Source organism: Alligator sinensis, unplaced genomic scaffold (assembly GCF_000455745.1).
Source record: "Alligator sinensis unplaced genomic scaffold, ASM45574v1 scaffold254_1, whole genome shotgun sequence".
Lineage (NCBI taxonomy): Eukaryota > Metazoa > Chordata > Crocodylia > Alligatoridae > Alligator > Alligator sinensis.
Window position 1 is genome coordinate 2,662,203 of NW_005841953.1, and position 26,232 is coordinate 2,688,434.

Below are 26,232 nucleotides of genomic sequence, written 5' to 3' on the forward strand. Positions count from 1 at the left end.
GACTAAATAAACCCAGTTCCCTCAGCCTCTCCTCGTAAATAATGTGCCCCAGACCCCTTACCATTTTTGTTGTCCTCCACTGGACTTGCTCCAATTTGTCCACATCCTTTCTGTAGTGGGGGCCCAAAACTCAACACAGTTCTCCAGATGTGGCCTCACCAGTGCTGAATAGTGTCCTGCCCTGAGGATTTTGCCTTGGTGATTGCAATTTGCAGAAATTTCTTCTCTCTACACAAATTGTTCTACTGGTTTGTTGTTGTCTTCCATCTGGAGATGAGAAACTGTGGACAGATATGCGTGCAGATGCAAGAGATGTACGTGTATGGGAGGAGGTGCATGTAGGATATATTTTAAGATATTTGACTTGGCAAGAGATTTAGCTAAACACCTTCCTTGAAAGAAAGTCCACAAAATGTTTTTTTTGTTTGAGGTTTTTAACATCTCTGTTCATAGCTTGATCTATCTGTTTGAGTCTATTTATGAGTACTTGTCCCCTACACATATATCTGTTTACACATATATCTAGATCCACACCCATACACACACATATAAATATAAGTATCTATGTCCTTATAGATAGATGCAAAAGTGAAAAATATATTTGAGTGGCTATGTATGTGTGTGTGAAAATGCACTGCTGAGCAGCTAGGTAAACTATCCAAAAATACAGTACATCTGGCTTTACATGTGCATTAAGTCCAGCATAAATGACAATAATAATCACCTGAGAATATAAATACCTCAAGTATTGGCGCATGTAGAACTACAATCTGTAGATTACCATGTTTATCTGCCAAAAGATCAACTTCCAACTACTGAAGACTGCCTCAGCCAAAGTTTTGGAAGGTGCTGAGAATTTGTGTTTAAAAAAATTAGGGACTAAAGAAGTACAGGGCGAGTCATGCTGTGAGCATAACCTTTGCTATCTTCCTCTCAATGCTCAGCTGATAAAGCATGGTTTTCTTGACCAGATAAGAATTGCAATTTTTGTCTCCTTGTGTAGAAGAAACCAATTGCACCAAACCATGTGGTGATTGCCAGCAGCAAAGAAATAATGCATCAAGATTTTTCATCTAGATCCTCATACATGTCCACTTATTAATATTTAGATCTATCCCTGGGAACAATCAAATCTTTATTTAAACATGTACCTGGTTTTTTAACCTGTAAATAATTCACCATTTATAGTTAGTCTACTTGATGTCATTTCAGCATATTTTTGCCTTGCCCTGCAGGATTGCAGAGGCACAGTTAGGGTAAAAAGAGCAAGTATTGGACATTAATATTGAGGGATGAGGAGGAAACATTTAATGCTTAATTTGTGGCTGGCATGTGGTGTAAATAAAGTTCCCAGAAGCAAATGAGATCCTGGATTTTTTGCTGATGTGCCTGTAAAGAAAAGGGGATGCCTGAAACCTTCACAGGCTGAGGTTCCCTTTGGCACCCTTTAACTTCTTTGAGGGAGGGGAAGTAGGGATGATTGATAAATTATCTGAGTTCTTCTGTAGCCTGATGATAGTCTACCCTGAGATGCTAGTTATCAGCTGGGAGCCTGCATTGTACCCAGGTAGAAGCTTGGCATGTGAGCTGGATGGGTGTATAGCATCCCAACGATTGTTAAGGTAAAGTAGTGGCCTGCTGTTTAAAATTCCTCCCAGTTTTGTCCTTCATTTGCCTTTGTGTCCTGATCAGTGGAATGGTATCATGATCTTAGTTTCTGAAATCCGGATAGGGAGTTCAATGTAAGTGTGCATATATGCATGTGTGATGCTAAAGCTTGGGGAAGAGCATGCTAGAGAGGGGAAGTGGTGCAGGAAAAAGAGATTTGGACATATCAGGATGTTTTGGAAGTAGGCTGTCACTGAAATATATTTTATCATGATGCTGGGTATCCATTCATCATTATTTCTTTAGTCTGGAAAAGCACAGGCTTAGGGGCGATCTGATGGCCACTTATAAGTTTATCAGGGGTGTTCACCAGGGTCTGGGGGAACGATTGTTCACCAGAGCACCCCAAGGGATGACAAGGTGGAACAGTAATAAACTCCTGCAAGACAGTTTCAGGCTGGACATAAGGAAGAACTTCTTCACTGTCTGAGCCCCCAAGATCTGGAATGGCCTGCCACGGGAGGTGGCTCAAGCACCTACATTGAATGCCTTCAAGAGAAATTTGGATGCTTATCTTGCTGGGATCCTATGACCCCAGCTGACTTCCTGCCCCTTGGGCAAGGGGCTGTACTCGATGATCTTCCGAGGTCTCTTCCAGCCCTAATGTCTGTGAAATTTATGAAATTTCAGTTAGCTCACCATTTTACTCTACCATTTAAAGAAGGAACTTAAAAAAACAGGCAGAAAAGATCAAATGAAGTTGAAGATAATATAAGTATTAAAACTATAGAGAAGAACAAAATAAGAGAAATTTAGAATGAAATGAAGAACAGATTTAATTTGATAGGATGTGTGTGACAGTGCTGACACGATGGGCCAAATAGGTGCTACATCCTGGTCAAGACTCATACTGAAACATTATGTGCAGCTCGTATCACCCTTCTCTCTTCACTTTGGGTCTTCCTCTCTATCCTTCCTATCAAACATGTCATATTGCTTAGCACATATATCCTGTAAGAATCAGATCAACTTAAAATTAAACTTTTTTTTTCATTTGGGTTGCAATGACCTATTTATACTATTTCTTTCCTGCTAGCTAGCTTTTTTTTTAACATTATAACATGTACCTCTCATCTCTCTAAACTGTCTCCCTGATGTCCTGATCACTCTCTGATCTATTTCTCTTTTCTTATTTGCTGGTTGGGTGCTAATATGACACATCCAACCTCTAAAACAAATAATTTATTTTGAAATTTGGCTATGTCATAGTATTTGATGCATCAAACAATAGAATGAATGTTTATTTAGATATTCAGTGCACTGCATCTTGAAATTAAATTATCTCCTGAGGAGTTCTGAATTGGAAGAATATGTGAATTGTTTCTTAGGTAGGAGGGGTGACTAAGCAAAACTCTGCATTGAATCTTCATCATGAGGCATAGAAAAATAGAGGATGGGGAGCGCGTGATAAAAAGAAGAAATAGCTTAAGGGATATTGTTATTTTCTTTACTTCAAAGATTTCTTTGTTGTGTTTAAACAAAAAGACTGATCCTTGCCATTACTGATAATAGTTCATTCATCATTTGTAAGAGATGCTTATCCTAGAGGTAATAGTTACTTAATTCATGCATAAAAGCAAGTTTAAATGAAAAAGCCCTTTAAAACCTGCATATGTTTGAAAACATTAGCCAAGTTATTTTAAAATTCATTTTTTTTTATATCTGTTTTATTTGCATACACATAAAACTCTGTTGATAACAACAACTATTTATGTTAGTCTGTCAAGGACATGACATGTCCCTCTTCCATGCCCTTTCAGCTATGGGGATGACTAGAATTTTTTTCTGCTTGAATTTTCTATGCAACTCTTGGCAGATACATATTAACATAGAGGAATTCCCTGGCTCTGTGCCAAAAGTCCATAATCTCTTTCTTTTGGAGAAGTATCATTGTATTGGTGGCCCAGTCAGAAATCAATGGGGTCCAGAACTGGGTTCTCAAGGTGCTGAGTTACCATTATGAATGCTATGCTACACAAATAGAACTTAGTGCCCCCGGCTTTACACAGTATGATTCAGTCAAATGTCTCTGCAATTTTATTCTCCTTTTACATGAGGAGCATTCAGAGATGAAAGATTTTTTCCTTAACATAGTTGGATTTTGTAGTCAAGAAGACATAGGGGATGGTCATGAACTAGCTCCGATGTGTCAGCCTTGGTGATTTCAGCATCCATATAAACATAGCCACAGATGCAAACTAATAACTCATAACTAATATTTCTAACTTGTTCCCTAGGACTTTTACAGGCCATGCAGCCTTCCTGGGGGATACAGCCAGTGAATAAATCAGTTTTCTCTTCAATACTTTTCAATATGTACACGCTACTATTAGGTGATCTGGTCAGATGACATGGACTCAAGGGCATGTAGTATGAAGATGATGCACAACTCTACTTGTCCTTCATCTCCAACAAACATAACATACAAAAATAGATCAGGGTGGGATCAACTCACTGATGAAGAATACTACTTAAAGCTGAACCCAAGCAAGAAAGGAAATAATTCTGAAAAGTTCACAGCCACAGTGTAGCAGGGCAGGGGCTGTGGGTGGTTGGCAAGGGGCACCAGCAAGGCTGTGGGTGGGGAGTGAAGGACACTAGCAGGGCCAGGGGGACTGTGGGGGGGCGTTTAATTTTAATCACAGATTTGGGTTTTTTAGCAGAGAATTTGTGTTGTTTTTTTTATCAGGGAAAACCAGGAACCCTGGTGATGTGTGAGGAAGCCAACTGGGAAGAAGTCATCCCTCTGGCAGCAAATCAGTGACTTCTGTGCTGGCAAGCAGCTAATCCCACTCCAAACACAATCTTGAAAACTATACAAGTTTCCAGGTAAGTTTATAGGCTGCTCTCATCCAAGCACCCTGTCTTGACTCTGGTCCCTGCTCCTTGTTTTGTGCTCCTTGTATCCATTTTTAGCTTCAGACATTTGGCTTGATCCTGAATATGACTCTCATATGACATCTCAGCTACTGACTCTGGTGTGATTTATGACTTTTGGGCATCTATACATATACTCCAAGGTGTGTGTGGGGGTGCTTTAACTAGAGCGGCTCTTGGAGTGTCAAGTGTATTCAATGTCCCACACTTCAAAATGGTGGCAGGGGCACTTTAACTAAAGCTTGTTCTACCCCCACTGCCATTTTGAAGCATGGGGATGCTGAATATATGTGATGTGGAGGCTGCTGGAACACAGATTACTCAAGTCTTCTCTGATGCATGCTAATTAGCACACGGAGCAGACATCCAGCATGTGTATAGGTGACCCTTGATTCCAGGTTCCTTGACTCTGGCCTGTTGTTATGTCTCTGGCATCTGGACCCAGTCCTGCTATTGGCTCCATGCCTGTAACCCTGTCCTGACTCCTGGTTCTGGCCTCATGGTTTTGGCCCTGGGCCTAACTAGGCATTACTGCCAATCTTTTGGTTATGACAATACTTAGGAAAGGTGTGTAATAGAATGCTGCAGAACATCTTCTCAGCAAGAGTGGCTATGCAAAATCATCAGAGCTCACAACGCTCAAAAAATTGCAAAACAAATTCAAGGTCTTAGTTTATCTTTAAGGTATTTGGCTATTTTGGCCTTGGCTCAGGAAATCAGAAACCTCCAGGTTGAAAATTGTGACTTACAATTGAGCTGTTTTGCCATAGTAGAATTCTCCACAATAAGAGTAAATCTTATCTGCATGGGACACTTCCTTGGACCCAATCTAAGACTGTAGAATGAACTGCTCAAGGAACTAATGACCTTCACAAGACATACCACCTTCTGCCCCCACTGCCAGGTATATTTCTTTGCCCTTGTCTCTCAGATCTTCTACTATAGCCTACATCAGGAATAACATCTTCAAAAGTGCCTATGTGACTCAAGACCCTCAGATTAATTTTCCAAAGTAACTTAAATATGTAACTTTCACTGAAAGCCAAAGATAGCTGGATTCCTAATTCAGATTTGAAAATGAGTATTGGATACTTATGAAAATAGCTTTCTGAAAGACTCAGGCCAGAGATCATAAATTCAAAAGTTCAGCCCTTGTAGAACAAGTAAGAATTGTTGTAAACAAAATAAAGGACATTTTGGAGGTATCTCTGAATAAGGGATACATTAACATTCATTATTTTCAGAGTTCTTTCTTTTTATGGAATTTTGCTTTCCTTTGTAAGCTTATTTATTAATTTGACTTGAAATCCAGTATTTCTCTGACTTTCTCTGAACTTTTGGGTATCATAAATAAATGGAAAGGGTTTCATGTAAATTCATTATCAATTAATACCTTATGCAGCTTCTATTTGTGGCAATTATGATCTAGCTTCTCATATCATCTCTTGATTTTGTGACATCTTTAAGAGGCAAGGAATCTGCTCTTGGGAACATGAGACCATTGGGACAAAAATGAGGTAGGATACATATCACTATCAATTATACACACTCAGCAAAATTCAACCCAATAAATAAATATTTCTTTAACACAAATTCACAAGGGAGGTAATTAAACAAAGAGCCCTTCAATGCATAGCTGTGAGGAGGAAAACCTAATGGGACAATTCTTTGCATGTCATTTACCTATCTTCACAGGATATGCCTTCTTTGCTGCCTGAGGCGGGGGTTTCCAATATACCTTCCTGACCCTCTGGTTGAGCTGAAAAACCCTCAGACTAAACTCTCTCCGCTCCCTTTCCCTCCTCCCATTCTGAAAACAGAGACAGGCTGGGAGCTCTGCAGTCACAAGTTACAGAAGCTGCTACATTTTGAAATGTCTTTACTTGATACCTCATGCAATGAGGGGTCAGATTTTCACCCAATCAGCCATTTTTGAAGCTGTCTTCAGCTGTGCACTTGTGTTTGGTCACAGTTATAAACTGCTTTCTGTGGCTAGATTGGGCAAAAATTGTCAGTTCTGTCTGTGCTCCAAGACTACTGAAAACCTGTATGTGCCTCTGCTTCTTGCATACCTGCTCATTAGCTGGTCATATTGTGTTCTATAAAATCGATTGCACTGTTTGTCAAATATGAACAAAATGAAGAAGCAGGGTACTGTTTTCCAAGAAAGCATACGTATTAGTCATTAGGTTCTTGTCCATGCACAAAAAATGGTATCAGTTTAGCTTAAACTGGTTTTTTAACAGATTTAATTGAACACCAAACAGTCCGTTCAATTTAAGATCGACTTAGTTCAGTTTAGCTTAAGCCTGTTTCTAATCAATTGAAATTTAAATTGAAAAAAGCCTTTTGCATCAGTTTAACTAGCTTGGTTTAACATTACACAGTTAATCAATCTGGCACAACTTTCTTGTGGGGGGCATGCTCTAAGAGTTATAGGCATGTAGAGCTCAGAATTGAAAGACAGTGTGACAGTTATATTTTAATATATTTTTCTGTAACTGTTATATTTTAACACAACTTTCTGTATGCTTCGTATAAAGGGCAGCATTTAGCCTTACAGAGGTAGACCATTCTTAATATTGTGGCTTATATTATCTGTATTTGTACTAAAAACATGCCTAAATGAATCCCACAATTAGAGAGGCAAGATAGCCATCTGAAAGAAGACTTGAAAATGCAGTTGGAAGGTAAGTGTTGATGCACCAAGGAAAACAAAAGTTACAAAGGATTCTGAAAATAATGACACCTATGTATACAGATAAAAAGGGCCAGGATCGAGAGAGCTTTCTTTTAGAAGGGGGATACCTTTAGCATTCTTCAAGTCAATTGAGAAAAGGGTCACATGTTATTTTGTAAGTCTGTTTTTAGTACACTTGACATATTATATTGTACCATACAGTACATGGTGATAAAAATTCCGTGGCTTTTTAAATTATGATCCCTTAACAAATGTGAAAAGGAGTGTTTTATTTTCATTTTTTTAATTTACTAGTTCTTTAGCTGATGAAGTATTTTATTGTATTAACCCTTGTATTGGAGAACTGATGCTTCACCAGAAAAAAAAGGCCCTTGGCAGTATTGTGAAGGCCTGGAACTGAATAATGCACTTTAATAATGAGGGATAGAGCTATGCCTTTCGCTGATAGCTGTGACCGGCTCTGTGACCTGATTATGTCGCAGAGTGTCAGCAGCTGAGACACTACAAAAGCGAGCGCATCCCATCAAATCTATCTCCATTGTAATCACTCTCACTGCTGAGAGGCTTGTTAGGAGCAGAGAATCCATCAGGCCTCATTAGCACCATTTACCATCAAGAAACTCAAAGTGTAAATGTGTGCCCTCTCATCAGAATAATGAGAACCAAAGTACTCCTATTATCTAATTGGATCAACAATACCACTCTCTCTATTTAGTCTCCCAGGCTAATCACACATTAAAAATGCTTTACAATGAGTTACTTTCTAGAGAAACAAACATATGTATCCAAGATTCTTTATACACAGGGACAGGGAACAGGGAACAGGGAGTTAGGTGCCTGTTCAGTGTAGACTGAGTTGTTCAGGTGGTATTTTTAAATTACACTGCCAATAGCTCTCGAACTCACTGTACAATTCAAATATGTATTATACAGTGCCATAATATTTGCATTATTTTCATACGGATATAGGAAAGAGAAGACCTGTTGTTCTTTCTGAGGTCTCTTTTAATCAGTCACAAGACAGGTCATGATGTTTTCCATTTTAACTTTTTAACATGCCACATTCTTACTTTTTGTAGTTGCTTTCCTATTTTACAATCACTGAAATTGACAAAGAGAGTGTTTTTCCCCCTTTTAAAAAGCCCTCAACTTATGACAAAATGGCTAAACTTCATGATCTCCATTGCATTCTTCTTTAGAAAGCTTGCAACTCCTATGAAGTCAGGAAGATTGCAAAATGTCACTGAGGGCAAAATGTGGTGGCATATATTGATGGACTGCAGGCAGTGTTTGTAGGAACCATCACCATCAACTGAGTTTCAATGGTGGAAAAGCTATGATGCGTATTCCTTTCTTCCAAAAGATTAAGACCTACCACTAAAACATAAAACCTGTATTGTTTCTGTTACTTGCAAGAATGGAATAACAAATCCCTCTTCTATTCTCCTGCAATAGAAAGGGATTCTGTGACTGAACAAGTGGACATCTGATCTTTGATGATAGCATATATTCATTAAGAAAGGTAGGATCCAATTATCCTACTACCCTTCTATCTAGTTCTTCAAAGGCCCCTTGGGAGATACTGAGGGTCCTCTAATCTCATAGACTTCAGTGGTATTTTAGAGTACTGCAGTGGTATATTGAGATCACTGCTGCTCTTCACCTTCTGCTTCCTCCCCTGCTGAATTCAGCAGCAGGAGAAAACATGGGATGAGCAGTGTTTGTACTCACTCCCTGGGCTCTAGAGTTGAGTGAAAATAGTGACTCCAGTTAGAGCTCACACTTATCAGCTGATGAGCTCATACAGTTTTCTGCATGGGTGAAGCTCTGGCAGGAGCCTGCGCGAACCAGGCTGTGAGATCAGAGAAGGTACAGAGAAGGATGCTTAGTGGTATGAAGGAGCTTCCATATGACGAAAGACTAAAGATGCTAGGCCTACTCAGTTTAGAAAAAAAGATGTTTGAGGGGGGACATGATAAGGGTTTACAAATACTAAACAGCAAAGAGAAAGTAAATAGGTATTTACTATTTACTGTCTCTCTCAACACAAGAACTAAGGGTCGCAAAATGAAACTAGTAGGTAGTCAGTTTAAAAGTAACGAAAGGAAGTTCCTTTTTATACAGCGTGTCATTAAACTATGCAATTCATTGCCAGCAGATGTTGCGGAAGCTGACAGTTAAGCCAGATTCAAAAGGCATTGGAAAAATTCTTGGAGGAAAGGGACATTATAAACTATTGAGTATGCAAATTAAAGATACAGCTTCTGAATCAGAACACTTTAAATCTTAAATGCTAGTGGCCGCAAGTGAGAAAGGAGTAAGATGTACCTACTGTTTGACCAGTAAATGGCAGTTTTTATGTTCTTACATATTTAGCACCTTACCTAAAGAAGTGATACAGAGAAAACTCTAAGTACAGATGGTTAGACTTTAAGATTTCTCCACACTTAATAACAGCCTGTGTAAGATCTGCTGAATGTATTATGGACAGTACTCTTATTTGGGATGAGGGGGGTGGAAGTAAGAGAATTTTCTCACAAAATTAACGCCCCCAAACTCTCTTGCTTTTCTTCCCTTAGTGTATCTAGTACATTGAACGCAATCCTCATGAATGAGTGAACATAATGCGAAAACTTGCTGGAACTAGATGAGGTGCCACTGTGGGAATCCGCATCATGGGAGTCCGCACCTCTGCTATGGCACTGGTCTTCTCAATGGCTGAGTACTGTGCTCCTGTGTACCGCTGGGCTGCTAGCACTCATACCAAATGTGTGGATGGTCCAGTTAAATTCTGCAATTCTTCACAGTTAGGGCAGCTAGGATCTGGAACCAACTTCCAAGGGAAGTGGTGCTGGCTCCTACCCTGGGGATCTTTAAGAAGCGGCTCAATGCCTACCTGGCTGGGGTCATTTGAGCCCAGTTTCCCTCCTGCCTGGGCAGGGGGTCGGACTTGAAGATCTGCAAGGTCCCTTCCGACCCTACTTCTATGATTCTATGATTCTATGAATGCATGCTATCACTGGAACCCTGAAATCTATGCTAATTCGGTGGTTACAGGTGCTGGCCAGTATTGCTCCTCCAGACATTCGCCGTGATGAAGCTACACATAGAGAGGTGATATGTATGAATGACAATCCAGACCCTCTCCATCCATAGAGATTTACAGCTCGGTGTCCCAGAAACCTTTGTGGACACGTGTTCAAGCCCTTGCAGGATACAACAGTGCAGCAGCTTGGAGGAAATCATGGAATTAATCCACCATTCAGTATAAACATCTAATTTACAACTCAACAATAAAGCCTCCTGGTTTTGACCTTCCACGAAAAACACAGAAGGTTCTAAATTGGATCCAAACTGGACATGGCCGCTGTGGTCACTGGATGCACAGGTGGTGTATTAGGAGTTCTGCAGAATGTGGCAATCCTGATCAAATTATGGACCACATAACAACACTCTGCCCTCTATACAAATTTGATGGTGACATTGCAGAGATACATGTCTTTTCCTCAAGAGCATTGGACTGGTTAACTAAGCTTAAACTGGACTTATAATTGTTGTTCCAAGTCAGCCATATGAAAGGAGTCCTCCCTCATGAATATAAAAGAAAAGCTATCTTCAAACTAAGAAACTGTCAAACAAACCTAACATATCCGGCTCTGTGATATAACCAATGAGCCACTAGGTTGACTAGTAATGTTCATGTACATTAACCACTTGATCTGTTTTAATCAAATAGAGGAGACTTAAAGAACTAAGCAGAGGTTGACTGCCACTATTCAAATAGAATATAGGAAATGGTTATGCCTCCCAGACCATTAACTGTTTTTCAACCTATCTGTGAAAGTAAAAATTTGAACCACAGTCTTCTGCCTATATTATAGCAAACAAATAAGGCAATATAAAGTTGATAGGATCTGGTACCTTGGTTGTTGAAAACTCTGGCTTTTCAAATAGTAATATTTGCATACCCCAACCATCATTTTTAGATTCCAAAATGGAATTAACACAAATTTGCTATCACATTGTCACACTGAACATTTTGAACACAGGATTGAAATCCCAGACTATTAGGATTAGAAGGTCAAGTCATATATTGTTAAAAAGTAAATTTACCCTAGATTTGGACTAGAGGTTCAGATAAGACCTATAGTTTCAATATTACAACAGATAAATGATCACCAAATATTAAGACAGATAATCATCAAAGACCTACATTTTTAAAAAAAGGATGGGCTTGCAGTTTCAGTGACTGCATATGCAAATGTGGTGGTCAAACGCCCAGGCTTACATTTTCAGATGTGACTAATGAATTTGGGTGACATGCTCAAGATTCTTCATAGAGACCTTATTTTTAAAAGTCTGGTTTCCATCACTTTCAGAAAATCAGGTTCCCCCCTAAGCAGTCTCAAGCTGGTCACTCCAAAACTACTGCTAATTATAGGGTTTTTTTTACAAATTGGACCTATACTTTTTGTTGCTTTGTGTGAATATTAATCATTTGAAAAGGTATATTCACTTACCAAAACTCAATTTCTCAAATCCAAATTAATTACATGGGATACAACTGCTGTGTGGGTGGATAGCTTTAGAAATGTGCTATAGATAATAATATTGATTGCTATAAAGTTGGCTGGTATAGAAATACTTTTTTTAATATTGTAGTGCTGAGGTGTTCCAGTCATGAATCAAGGCCTGATTATGCCAAGCACTATACAAACACATAACAAAAAAGACAATTGCTGCTCTAAAGAGCTGAAAGGTAGATAGCAACTGTAATTTTATTCAACAATAGAGAGAGATTCTTTTTTTCTCTCCTTTCTTTTTCTCTCTCTGTAACCTGTGGAATTATTGGATTTTATATTATCTGTGGAATAAGCAACAGTACCTTGACCCAAATGACTCTATACCTCCTCATTCACTGGCATATTCACAGTACTAATTCTTTAAATACACAGTTCATGTGCACGCTTCAATTTTGTTTTCTGAGGAGGACACGAAAGGAAAAACTACTGAAAATCTGGCCTGGCTTTATATATTCAGTTCTTACAATTTACATTTTAGAAGCCAAGTGTATCTTTTCAGAGGACAGTATGTACCATTTACCTGTATATCTCTGCTCCATTTCTGGAGCAGAGATATACAGAAGCAGGCCTTACAGATGGAGCTGATCTGATTATGAGTTATACGTATTATAACCAACTTTTCTTCCATTCCAATACCCCATCCCTCCAGAAATCTTAATAGGCTTTTGAGAGCCTCCATTTAAAGCTGGCTGCATAAAATGATCCTTTGATGAAAAGGGATTGAAACAAGGGTTAAAGTAGACATTGAAAGGTTATTGTAGAGGGCACATTGTTCATACAATCCTCCTTTAATATGTGTGGTGTGCACCTGCGATAAGATGATTCATTAGATAAGGCCTCACTTTGACAAGCTCCATCGTTCAACCCTCGGGGTAGTGATGGAACAATTCTGCACCCACCCAGTAAATATAACAAGGTCAGCATTTTTTTCCTAGGACTTGGATGGGGAGAGCAAAGCTCAGGAAGCATCTTTGTTTATGCTTTATGTAAAAAAATATCCCTATAAAGTTTGAGGATCCCTTTTCTCTTTTCTTTTATTGACCAGAATAAAAAAATAACCTTTCCTTCTCCAGTAAATAACTTGGCAGTAGAAAATTATGGGGAAGGAAGGAGAAACAACCATTTGTGCTTTTTTGAATTATATGTCAAGAGCTGTAGGACTAAAACTTTATAATCGTTGATGTCCATAGCTGTGCTAGTCTATCAAACATCTATAGAAGTGTCTGACATCTGCCAGAATGTTTCATCTTATCAGTATTACTTCTAACAGCACATTTATTTTTGGATACATGGTACACAGGTAAAAGGGCTAATCTTAAATTATGCTAATCTTTTTTTACAACGAGTCTATGACATTACAACTGTGGTGAAACAAATAGTTGTGTTAACTTTCTTACTGATATTTGATACAAATAGAGCCACTTAATGGCCATGATTCAGAAAAATATGTAAGCATGTGTGGTTAATGGGATTGCTCTCATGCTCAAAGTTAGGTACTTACCTCCCTGAAAGGGAACCTATGGCAGGACAGGATTATTCATCTTTAGAATGATACCAGCTTTTTAAAAACAGCACATCCTCTCAAATTAGTACTAATGACTGGGATCCATTACAGAATTCTGGATTTTATTAATTAGGAAATGAGTAAACAATTATGTTAACTCACTCAAGGATACAGCATTGCCAAATTGTCTTTGTTGATTTTTTTTGATAAATGTATCATATTTTATAAATGCTTCATAGCAAATTTATAGAAGGACCCATAGCAGAGTTTATAGAAAAAAAGCCATCTTAATAATACTGTAGTAATACAGTTCTTTGTTATTAATTCTTTGTTTAGAAATGGAGAGGTGCTTCTAGTATTTTTGGTGAAATCTAGGAAATTCTTGAATTGGTGAGAATCAGCAACAATATTCCAAATGCTTTAAAAATACCACTATCACATACCATCATCTCTTCTAAAAGCTGCATTATGAAACAGAAAAGCTGAACTTATTTTTACTTGAAAATATCCTTCATTGTAATTTCTTCCCAGCATCCCTACATTTTTCTATTTCTTACCTGTGCTGGTCATCATTATCTATTTATCCCAATCATGTGCATTTGCAAATCACTATTATGCAAAAAGAAATTCATTTTTATCAGAAGAGCAATCTGCAATAAGAATTTACTGTTTTCTCCATCTTCTACTCACCTGTCCTTGTGCATTAGTGACTAGTTGACCTGTGACCCCCTGAAGACTGGAGAGTGCATTGCCAAAGGCCTGCGAGCTTGCTATTGAGCCCATGGCTGCTGCTGCTGCCGCCGCTGCTGCTTGACTTGCTAGTGGATTATTAACCAGCTGAAAAAGAAAGAAAAGATCACAGTAAAACCACTGATAAACATGGGAGCAGACAAAGTGCTAAATGAATACCATATATACATGTTACAGTCCTAACATGGTGGAATATTCCAATTCGTCACTAGAGTTTAAGTAGTTCTTTTGAAAGGTTTCTATTTCTGATGCATTGGTTTCTTTGACCATTAATATATTTAAGAATCATAGAGGAAATTCCATGTTAGTGCTGAAGAACCCAGTTACAGTTTTTTAAATGTGGAGTTATGTTTATAATACTTCCTTAGTTGCATAAGAGGTCTAAGTAGTTTGATCTTACTCCTAAGTGAAGTCAATGAAAGTTCAGCTTTTGATTTCAATGGGAATGAGATCAGACATTTAGATGGGAAAGCTACATTTTTGCAAGTAGATCCTGTAGTGCAACCTGCATTTAACTACTGAATCTAATTGTCAGAAAAAACTGTAGCTCTATTAGCTTATACACGGATGGAATATGCAGCAACACAAACAAACACAAATCACAGCCTTGAACTTGACCTATGATTAACTTAATTGGAAATCAACTGATAATACAGAACAATCATCACAATTCTTTATTGACAAAAAACACAGGAAACATATTGAAACAGCTCTTATTGTTTCTCTCCTGTGAATAACTAATTCCAGAGCTCATGTAAATTTCTGTCTTTCTATAAACTGCACTTCCTTGTGCATTACTACATACTCGATATACAATATAGAGTACCGTAACGTTTTCACTGACAGGCCAGTTTTCAAATGGATCCCTTAACAGGATGGTCATATCTCACATAAGAAGTCTTAAACAACACAGCTGGTATTTACATGTTTAATACAAATTATGGTGTTCTACTGTGATTGTTTTGGACTCTTATGCTGCGTCCACACGAGTGAATGTTTGGTTTCCTGGGGACAACTAGCAATGGTGCACCTTGTGCTGTTGCTAGTTGTCCTCAGGGAATGCCTGTGCCATGTGCCCTCTGGTGTGTGGCAGGTTATCCCAGGTGGGGTAGGAGAGGCTGGGGCCAGCACTGGGCTGGCCCCAGCAGCTTACCTGGGGTTCTGGGGGCTTTCCAGGGCTGCAACAGTGGCGATCCAGGCATGTGGAGCCTTACTGGCAGCCAGAGTGTGGCTCTGGCTGGCCAGGCTCCCGTTTTCAGCAGCACATGCTGCCCCCATGTGTATCGCTCAGCTTTTTTTTGGTGAGTTTTTTGACCCCTGGATGTCCACGGGTCAATTCCCCCCCCTCCCCCCCGCACTGCTCCCTTGCAGCATGGAGAGCAGCTGAATGTGCATTATGTGGCTGCAGCACCACATAGTACATGGCTGTGCTCTTCTGGATATAGCCTCAGGGTCTGGCACTGGTCATTTATGCCATATCTGAGATATGATGGTCATGGATGCCATATATGAAAATAAAGGGAGGAGGTTTCATTCTGTGTTCGTTTACTCTGCAGCATGATGGAAGATGGTGTTACTTACCTTAATGCCAAAAATAAGACACATAAGGAGCTGACATAGTACATAGTTGTATTGTGCATTTTTCTGGTGAAGAAAGTAAACTAGGAATAGATGACAATAAGAAAGCAGGGCCTTCCCGGCTTGCTCAGGGCTGAAGGCTGGCACCCCTCTTTTTTCCTCGGTTCTGAAGAACAGCCCTTCTGGATGCCCCTTGAATTATTTTGGTGAGCGAAACAGTGGAACCAAAAACTACCATTACTATAGATGAAAACAAAGTGTGAGGATAAGTCCAAGTCTAAATCTTTCATTTTTTTCCAAAGTACAGTTGCATAAGGTTTATTAAAATAAACCCTTTATTACAGAAGCTAGATGGTCTACATTAATTTTAACTATGTTCCAGTTAGAAATACAGGGATCTAGAATGGGAATCTTCATAAAAATGAATTACCCAGATAGCTGGAATACCACTGCTGGGAATAACGAGCTAAATCCCTCTAAAATGTTATATGAGGCCTTCATTTGTTTTGCAGTGGGTTAGGCATATAAATGGTTATGTTTTCATTGGCTCTTATGCTTTACACCTTCATTCCCAGATACCGAAGAGCAGAAAATGGATAACTTTTGATAATGGATAATTATTTTTGTAAGGCATTTTCACATTTGCAGTTTCCTCTTCTGAGAATACCGAGACTAAGGTGCCTGGGGTGGAATATAGATGATTGCTATTGTAAGGGGGGACAGCTGTATAAGTTGAGAGAGAGTCTCTGAGAGACTTTGTACTTGGTTTAGTTTGGAGTTATCCTCAAAGATCAACCCAAATCTCTGGCCTCAACTTGCGTATAATGGTTTGATGGGCAGATGCTACATAAATATGCAGTTGAGGTGGCATATATATTTCTTAGACATGTAAAAAAACCCACTGAGGCTAGCACAGAGAATTTGTACATCTGAAATTTGACAGGAAAATGAAATGAGTGTCAATTCATGAAACGACAAGTGTATTTTCAAGTCTGCAGAGCAGGAGAATCCCAGGTATAAAAAAGGGTTATAATTTAGAGCAGCTCCATTTTTAAATGGGTTATAAAATTTTAATAAATGTTTTAGATGTTGTAGGCATTATACTGATACAAGTAGTGTCTATGATAGATTTCAGAAATACATCATTTGAGGATGTAAGAGATGGTGATAATCTATTCTGACAAGAAGCCTGCTTATCATAGGAATTTAGGATTGAAGGGGCTTCCTGGGCCATCAAATCTAGTTCCTGGCATTCCCAGGCAACATATTTTCCAAAAGGACCCACAAGGATATCTACTCTGACCTCTCTTGCATGTTACCATCACAAAGCATTCTATAAAAAAACTAACATGCATGTCTCAGGTAAGGCACAGGAGACACAAGGATACCGCCAATGTCTCATCCTTATAGTGACAGTAAATGAGTTAGGCTCAGATGACCCTAAAAAGTGGACCATCCCCAACGCTACTGAAGAAGGCAATCCCCTGCCTCCGTCAGTTCTTCCCAGTCTGGCTCAAGGGAGAATTTCTTACTGATCCCATATTTGGTAATCAGTTTGATCCTGAGCACAAGTGACTGAGACCCATCACATAACTAAAAGGGTTTTTTTTTCTGTTGGAGTCTGTAATTATCTACCATATTTGATTAGCTGTCCATTAAAATATCTATTCATTTATTAATTTTCCAAAAGTACTTATAACTGGAACATTGCTTTGTTTGCCCAGGGATCTAGGATCTGTAGACTGAGGCTAGGGTTTCTCCATGACCTTTAAAATTTGCAAAATAGAGAACTTAAAAAAAAAAAAAAAAAAGCTTTAACAGTGGAACTGGAAAGAGGCCATGGCATGCTTTGGTGAATTAAAAAAAAATATTATTTTGTGTGAGAAAAAATATACTGGCAATTTAAAGAAACCAGATAATTCAGACTGGAGGAACCTAGCAATAATAAAACTAGACAGGAAAAAAAGCAGCCTTTCATTCTTTATGGGTGAAGGAACTACAATTACATCTCTTGCTTAGCAGCACCAAGGATGGAGTGGAAGAATATGAACAGGGTCAAATTCTACCCTAATATAGGCATCTAGCTGGAATGGTTTAGATCTAGTGAATCCTACATATATTCAGGAACTTGGACTAAATGACCTTTGAGGTACCTTCCAATTCTCTAATTCAGGGGTTTTCAACCTTTTAAAATAAGTGTACCCCCGGCAGCCCCCTTTTTAATAAGTGTACCACCAGGAGGGTGGGGTGGCGAGTGGCCAGATGCAGGGGTGGGGGAGGGGTGGTGAGCAGCTTGATGTGGAGCTGGGTGGCAAGCGGCCAGATAGAACCAGGGGGGTTGGTGAGGCAGTGGCGCAGGGTGGTGGTGCTCCATCCCTGCCCACCCCCGTATACCCTTTGGGACCTTTCAAAGTAGCCCCAGAGGTACGTGTACTCCTGGTTGACAACCCCTGCTCTAATTTTATGATTTTGTGGCCCAAATTAAGGTCCAAATTAAGGTAGAATTTGGCATACTGAATATAAATTATAGAACAAATCTATTGTATTCACTCGCATCCTTCACTAATGTTAATGGCTTTGCCTGGGCAGGATGAGGACTTATGTACTTGGCTATTTGTTGTTAATAAGGAAGAAAGCAAGTGGCTGGTTTTCAGAAGCAGCTTTCAAATGCATAGGTGCAACTTTGCACCTATAAATCATTGCATCATTCTACGAACACAGATGATTGCAGGTACAAATGATAATCTTTACATATCACTCTAATTGCATCAGTAAATAGGAACAACCAGATGTTAGAATTTGTGACCACAGTTAAGTATGGATGCATTTATTTGGAGGAACACAAGTCTGCCTGTGAAGATGGGAACTATTAGAAGTTAGAGCCTAAGCTTTGGAAGGCAGAATGTAGAAAAAAAAGATTTTTGAAGAGCTATGGACTAGAACTGACTTTTTCATGATGATGCTGTGCTACAAAATGACTGCTAGCTTCTCTGTCCCTGCCAGGAAGCAGAAGAGGGTGAGGGGAGCAGTGGGGTGCACAGTTCAGTATTGACCCTTTCACAGCTGCTCTAACCATTTTTTGTCAAGTTTTATGCCATTACAAGGGACTGGGGGATATGCAGTACAGGGTTGTCTTTATCCTTCTACACCACCATATTATGAGGTTCTGGCAAAGAAAACCAGCTTCTCTATTTAAGATACACACCCCAATTTTGGGGGGCTGATTTTTGGGGAAAAAATGTGTGTGGTATATAAGTAAGTATGGTAATTTTGGATGCTGAGAATCTTTAGGGCTGTAGCTTCCAGTGCCTGAGTTTTTGTTCCCATTCAAAGCAGCAGCCATAGAACCATGTATTAGAGATCTTAGTTTAAAGTGACAGGCTGAAACTTCTCAAAAGTGCCTCTATTATGCAATGATTATTTTAAATGGCAAACCTTATGAAGAGGACTCTGTCATGTCTGAGCTGCTCCAATACATTTTCCTGACTTCAAAATCTAAACTTTTAGAAAAGTTGTTGGACATGGGTAAATCAAAATAAATCCACTGAAGTAATGAACTCTCATTATTAACATTACATGGTAAAATTAAGGCGGCCACCATATTTTAAAAATTGAAAACTGGGATACATCTGCAGTGACAACTTTTAGCCTTAGGAAATACTCGTATAAAAGTACACATTATTGGTAGCGTCATTACTGACAGCATGTTACTCCCCAGCAACTCATACACATATTCTTCACGGTGAACCATTTTTTCAGTAACATAGTGTCTGAATTAATTTATCATGAAAAGCTGAGCAAGTATTCATATTTACAGTGAGCAACAGACTAGATTTGTTAGTATGTGCACTTATTTGAGTTTTCACTCCAAAGCGTTCGTCATATTGGACCGGTAAAAAGCAAAATGTGCTTGGTGAAGAAATACCCTTTCAACAAACATTAAGAAGGAAGCAAATGCTCTAATTGATGGTATGAAAAATGAGGACTTTCAGGATACCAGTGATTTTAGTTGAAACTGGGTATCAAGTTTATGTAAAACTTTTAATGTATGGTTACTTTATGTGAAATCATTATACGGAAAGAATTAGGTCTTGTAGGAATTTTTTCAATGGGTTTGTGTTAAAGAGTGAAAGAGAAAAGATGCTTTATCTGAATACAACAGTGGAGAAGTATGGGACATGCTATAAGTTAACAACTTCAAAAGTTATTTTAAATAAAGCCTGGTACTTTGCCTAGTTGGCTTTTTAAACTCTCAGACTTCAGTCCACTAAGAAAGAAAATAGTGTAGAAATTTGATGTGCCTGAATAGCCAGTGAAATAACCTTGATTTTTACCCTGCTACACAATTTTGCCACTAGGGAGCTTTAGGCAGTAAAGCAGCCAACCATTGAGTGGTTCTTCATTAAAAAAAAAACAACAAAGCAAAACACTCCTCCTCCCCTCACCCCCCATCCCCCCGCTTTATTAGGGAACCAACCAAACCCCTGGATCTGATTATCCTTAAAGGTTGGAGAAAATTTCAGAAATGCTCTCAAGCATCAAGCAGAAACTTTGTGCCTGGAACCAATTGGGATTGTAGGAAATTTTGAAAGTGGAACTGAAATTTCTGGCTCAAAACCATCATGAATTTATTACAGTAATACCTCCTCATGTAGGGCTGACCTCACTGAGGCATTTTATATTTGTGTTCAGAACTCCCCTGTGAATGTGAGGGCACACAGCAAGACTCCACATTTGTCCATGTTTTTCCTAGAAAAGATTGATTAGGATTGACTGGGTTATAGGACAGATGAGAGGGAAGAGTTTGTTTTAAGGTTGGCGTGGTCATTTCATGAAAGTCATACTGCTATCTTCCTTGGTTTTATCATCATTATCATTGCTTTACTAATTATTACAACTTAATTATTATGATTGTAGTAATATCACTATTAATATCCACTTTAACAACACACATATAAGAACATCAGAAACAACATTTATAATACTAACTATAATGGTAAATACTACAGCTGTGAAAAGCTTCGGTCCCTGATTTGATTTGGCAGAGATTCAGCCCGAATTGATGGCCAAATCTCCAAATCTGAATTGAATCAGAGGACCCTTTAATCTCTCTCTATGAATCAAATCGGAACCCTCTGAATTGATTTGGAGAGATTTGGAAATATTTTGAGATTCGAACATAGAGACAGCTTTAAATGATTTTTCTATATACCTCTAGGTAGCAGGTGGCTCATGAATGCTGCAATGCTGGGGTGCATAGAGTGTCCCACAGAAGCACGGGGGGCTTCCCAGTGTGCTCAGCAGCAGACCCGGAAGTGGGCCAGAAGCACTTCCAGTCCACTTCCGGGTCTAATGGGGAGCACGCTGGGGGGGCGGGGCCCATGCCCCGCCCCCAGCTCAGTGAGTGGTGGCTTCTGGGTCTGGGTGGGGGCACTGGGGTCCCTGTCTTGGGCTGAATTCGAATTAAATACAGCCCGCTTCACACACCCCTAGGCAATACTATTGCTACATCCTGAGTGCCTCAGAAGATGTAGATCAAGGTTATCAAACCCAAATCTTTAATTGTTAGGCTTTTAAATGAGTGCAAACTGCTTGGAAATGTGCTGGGTAGCTGTAGCTTCCTTTGTGTGACTTGTGTTGATGTCAGCCCCACGTGTCTAACTACAATGTGCATTTCCATTAATTTCATTATTTAATCTATGATGTTTTTATTTAGATGCACACACTGCACCTATGAATGCAGTAAGATCTTAAACACCCCAAGAATTTCTAAAAGACATTTACAAAAATTGTCTCAACTGGATCCTTGAATCACAGGGGTGAGCTCCAAATAAATATTTGTAATAATGAGAAATAATAAAAGGAACATTTAGCATATTTACATAGCTTTTAAGCCATGATTTTCAAAACAAAGCATGAGGCTAAGGCTGTTTAATTTGCATTTAGGCTTCTAAACAAAAGTAGCTTGATGTTCAGTGCTTCTGTTTGCATGAAGATCCTACTGAAGTCAAGAAAGCCAAGGTCAACACACGAAACAAGATTCTTCATAAGCTCGCAAATTCCAAGTGTGGAGCTTACATCCATCCAACCTATGCACTACTGCCGTAGCACTTTGTTTCTCTACAGCTGTATATGCCTGTCTTACCTGGGGATGCTCAAGTCACGGTAAACATATTGACACCACCCTAAATGATACATGCAGAATTATAACAAGCTTCCTAAAATCCACCCCTGTTCCTTGCTTATACTCATTATCTGGCATAGCAACCCCTTACATCAGGAGGAAAGTAACAGGTGACATTGACCAGTAGGTACAAAAGTCAGATGGCCACCACCTGCTATATGGACATCAACCAGTGCACCATTGTTTCTCATTGAGAAATAGCTTTTAGTCCTCTACCATACCATTGACCACATCACCAGAGTCAGCCAGAACTACCCTCTGGTAAAAAGAATGGGAGAAACTAGATAACAAATCTGTTGAATGGAGCCAGTGAGGAATTACCCCCAGTGAGGAGTTAGCATCTGGCTCCAACTGCAAATGGCATACATAGTGGAGTCTGAACAGATTGAGAATGGGTCTTGACAGGTGCAACTTTTTCATGAAATCATGCGGCCTCAACACAACTGACCAGCGTGTTTGTCAGGAGAAGCAAACCATGGATTATCTCCTGAGATGCCCTGTAGCACTACAATGCACCCCACAAGATCTTGGCAATCAACACCAAAAGCATTGGGTTGTGCAGAATATTGGGAGCAGACCACATAGAGAGGTTGGATGGGAGACGCAATAAAGAACTAGTCAAGAATGCATTACTGACATACACAAAATGTAAGCCTAATTAATTAAATAAAATAAAATAGATATAAAAAGATACTTTGGTCACTTGCTTGGAGACCCTGTACATTTTAGAACTTTGTAAAGTTTATAGAAGCCATGTTTATTCTTTTTTTCTAATTCTCCCTTTGCATTTTGTATCATGAGATAATGACAACCTTTAACTTTTCTAAATGAACAGTGGCATAGAGTGCCTAATAGAATAGTCACCATACAATTTAATCATGTATATCTGCTAAAAATCTGCCCTTGCTAAGGCAGATGCTTTTTACTCTCAATTTTGAAACATCATGTCAAAAATTGTTATTTTAAATGTGTCTGAATAGGGATTCATGTAATAGGCCTATAACTATATAATGTTATAACATTTTTGAGATCCATCCAACAATACATGTACATTTCAAAATTGTGTGAATCTGTATTTATACATGACTGTAGAAGAATATTTATAAATAATTGTAGAAAGAATAGCTGTTATGTAGACAAAACAGACAAATCTGCATACACATGCATACACACATTCTCTCACATAGAAACATACATATCTCAAATATTTATATGTAAATTCACAAATAAATATGATCAATAGCATACTTGGTTGAGATGGCAGAGATGTGGGAATATTCAAAGCTGCAAAATTGCCATGCACACTTAAAAAGTCTGGTTCTCACAGATATTTAATCTGCTCATTATATACATTTGTTGTGCCTGGGATATTTGCTGTCCAAATCTATGGTGAATTTCCTATCAGGAGTAAGTACTGATAGAAATATTGCTGATGCAACATGACTTGATTCAATGCAAAGTGACACAACCTGGGGTAATAAAGAGAGCACAGCTCTAACATACACCTTGCTATTACTTAGGTTGTATGGATAAGGGAGTATGCCTCAGGATTTCTCAAACTCTTTGTAGACAAGGTGCTGGTGGTCAAACTGAAACTATAGTAAGTTTATAAGCACAGTTTATACCATAAAATGGCTATGCCTGTGATATCAAAAACAAAGCAGTTAACATCAGTTTTCTCAGATCTCTGTACCACCATATAGAAAAGAAAAGAGGCAAAAGGTCACTAGGGGTGAGGAGTAGTGTTTGGATCCAATCCTGTAAGGTAAAGTGGGTGTGAGCCATTGACATCTCTCAAGATTGGGCCTTATGTTTGCAAATTAGAAATAATAAAATTACAGTGGCTGCATGTACACGTGCACTTTACTGTGGAGTAGACTAAATCGCTGAGAAGTAGTGTCACTGACTACACATGCAATGGCATTAGGCCACAGTAAACTAATTAACACCACCATAAGATACTACAGTTGGAGACAGTACTATCTTACAATAGAGTAATTAACTGTGATTAAACACATGTGTAGCTGCTGACCACGGGTGTAAATTGTGCCCAGCCAGCTCAGCCAGCAGGGGGCAGACTCCTGTCTGCTGCCTAGCTACACAGCTCTGCATTTTTAGCACACTTGTGCCCCAGCCAGCCCCTTCACCACCCAATGCTGCCGCCTGGAGTGTGGAGCGGAGCAGGATGGAGTGCCCCAGCATAAACTGCTCCACTCTGGCTCAAATTGCTGTTGTAGACACTGCACCCATGCATGTGTAGACATGCAGTAGTTTACTCTGGCTCAAAATGCTCCAGAGTTTATTTCTTCAAATTAATTTTATGTTTGATTCTCACTGGGTGTCAGCGCACCCAGTGAAAATCAAAATATTTATTTTTGGATAGTTAAGACAAATTTGAAAACAATGGTGAGTGAAAAATAAAAACAATAGTAACTGACAGAATTCCATAAATTGGCCACATTTGAGTATCTAACTTCTATTATTTTAAGTTCTTGGATGCCAACATTAGTTTACTTGTATAAGCTAGATCCTCAACTCGTATAAATAGGTTTAATTCCATTTACATCACTGGAGCTATTTTGATTATACTGGTCAGGCATCTGGCTCTTTCAAGTTCCCCATTAAAAAAAAAAGAATTTCATCCTTTATATGCATCATAAATATACTATGAACAAGATATGTTCTTTTCCTCTGAGTGTTACACCAGTATAGTTCCAATGTCTGCATTGGTGTGATTCCTGATTTACACTGGTGTTCAAGAGAAGAGAACTAGGACTGAGGTAATTAGCATAATCCTTCAGTTTTTTGAGGCAATTTCCAAATATAGTAGAAGTATACACTAATGGGGTCCCTTCAACTTTCTGAAGGGGATAGAATCAGTTCCATTTCGACTTGTTTCAAGTTGTTTAGTTCTTTGGCTGTTATGCTGATCTATTTTAGAATGATTTATCAAGCTTCTGAAAGATGCTTTCTATGCAAGAAAAATGGTCACTTCAGGGCTCTCTTGTTGCAAAAAAAATGAGCCATTATCAAGAGGAAATTGCCATCTGTCCTCTTGGATAAGAGGCTAGCACTTGGGTCTTGGTGCAGCAGGAAGGGTGTCACACAGAGACACAATATATTAATCTCCTTAATCTAAAGCATTTTATTTGCCTTTAATTTGAATGCACAAATGGGGTGTGCCCCATGTAAACTCAATCATTTACAGACACAACTGATAATGTGCTCAAAAGCGCATGGATGCAAATAGAGTGCACACTGTGAAAATGCCATCTTTTATTTTTACATATCTGGGTAAATCTTTTGGAATGTTTTGCCTCATAGTACAATATACTATTTAAGTATATATGTTCTTCACTGTTCAGTTAAAGGTTAGTTCACAAAGCAGAATATTAGGTGTAAGATTTCGTACTCCTTTTCTATGTGTGCATATGAGAGAGAGAGAATTTCCATTGAATGCACATGGATAAATCTGCATGAACAAAATATACAGGAAATACATACATACATCCTTGTTGGAGATTAACAGACTGATGCGTTAAAATCTTTGCTGTCCATTGTAGAAAACAGTTTTGGAGTTTTTCATTCATGTATGACCTAGTAATTTCACAAAAACCTCTGTTTCTTTATAAGCCAAAACTCCTCTCAACTTCAACAGGGGCAAGATCAAATTCTAAAACTAGAGCTGTTGGGAATACTTAACTTCTGCTTGGTTTCAGCTCCAAACTCAAACCAAAATTCACAAACTTTTGGGCAAACAAGTTCCAAGCACACTAAGGCAGATTTTGAGTGTCCCAAGCTTACTGATAGTAAACACAGGGAACAGAACTGTGTTCAGCCCCCCCAATACACTGGACAGCTCTTAGAGGACACATCCTGCTCCTTTTGTACCTTTGGAGCAATGGAAACCAATGAGCATGCCTTCCCTCAGCATTCCCAAAGGCATTATCTGCTTGCTTCTGCCATTGTGTGGATATGGTGCCTCTGAGATGGTGCTACTTAGTGCCACCTTTGCCTCTGGGAACTTCTATTTGCGCACTTAGAAACAAATTAAAGTTACATTTGTTACACGATTGTGACACATGCACAGCTGCAGACCACTTTTAAAGTGGCTGATCATGCAACAAATTAACCCTCATCAAATGAGGGGTCAGATGAAGGTGCTCCATTTTAGAGTACCTTAGGGAATTTGTATTCCTTAAGGTTAATTTGTGGTGCAATTGGGGCTGGGAGTGAGCTGTGGGCTGGGGTTTTGCCTGGCTTGAGCTGGAGGAGGATGGGGAATCGGAGCCCCCACACCTTGTAGCCCTCTACCCTAGCTTCCCCCTCCAGCCCAGGCCTGGTAAACCCCAGCTCACAGCTTGCTCCCCCCCTCCTCCACCCTCCC

At 39.1% G+C, this 26,232-nt stretch overlaps 1 protein-coding gene across 1 annotated transcript in view; it reads right to left on the reverse strand.

Annotated features, from left to right (window-relative positions):
* Positions 1-26,232, reverse strand: part of POU6F2 (POU class 6 homeobox 2) — a 368,518-nt gene that overhangs the window by 51,568 nt on the left and 290,718 nt on the right. The window contains exon 6 of the mRNA XM_006020446.1: positions 14,024-14,170. Coding sequence (XP_006020508.1) covers positions 14,024-14,170 — 147 coding nt within the window. The remainder of the gene's footprint in view (positions 1-14,023; positions 14,171-26,232) is intronic.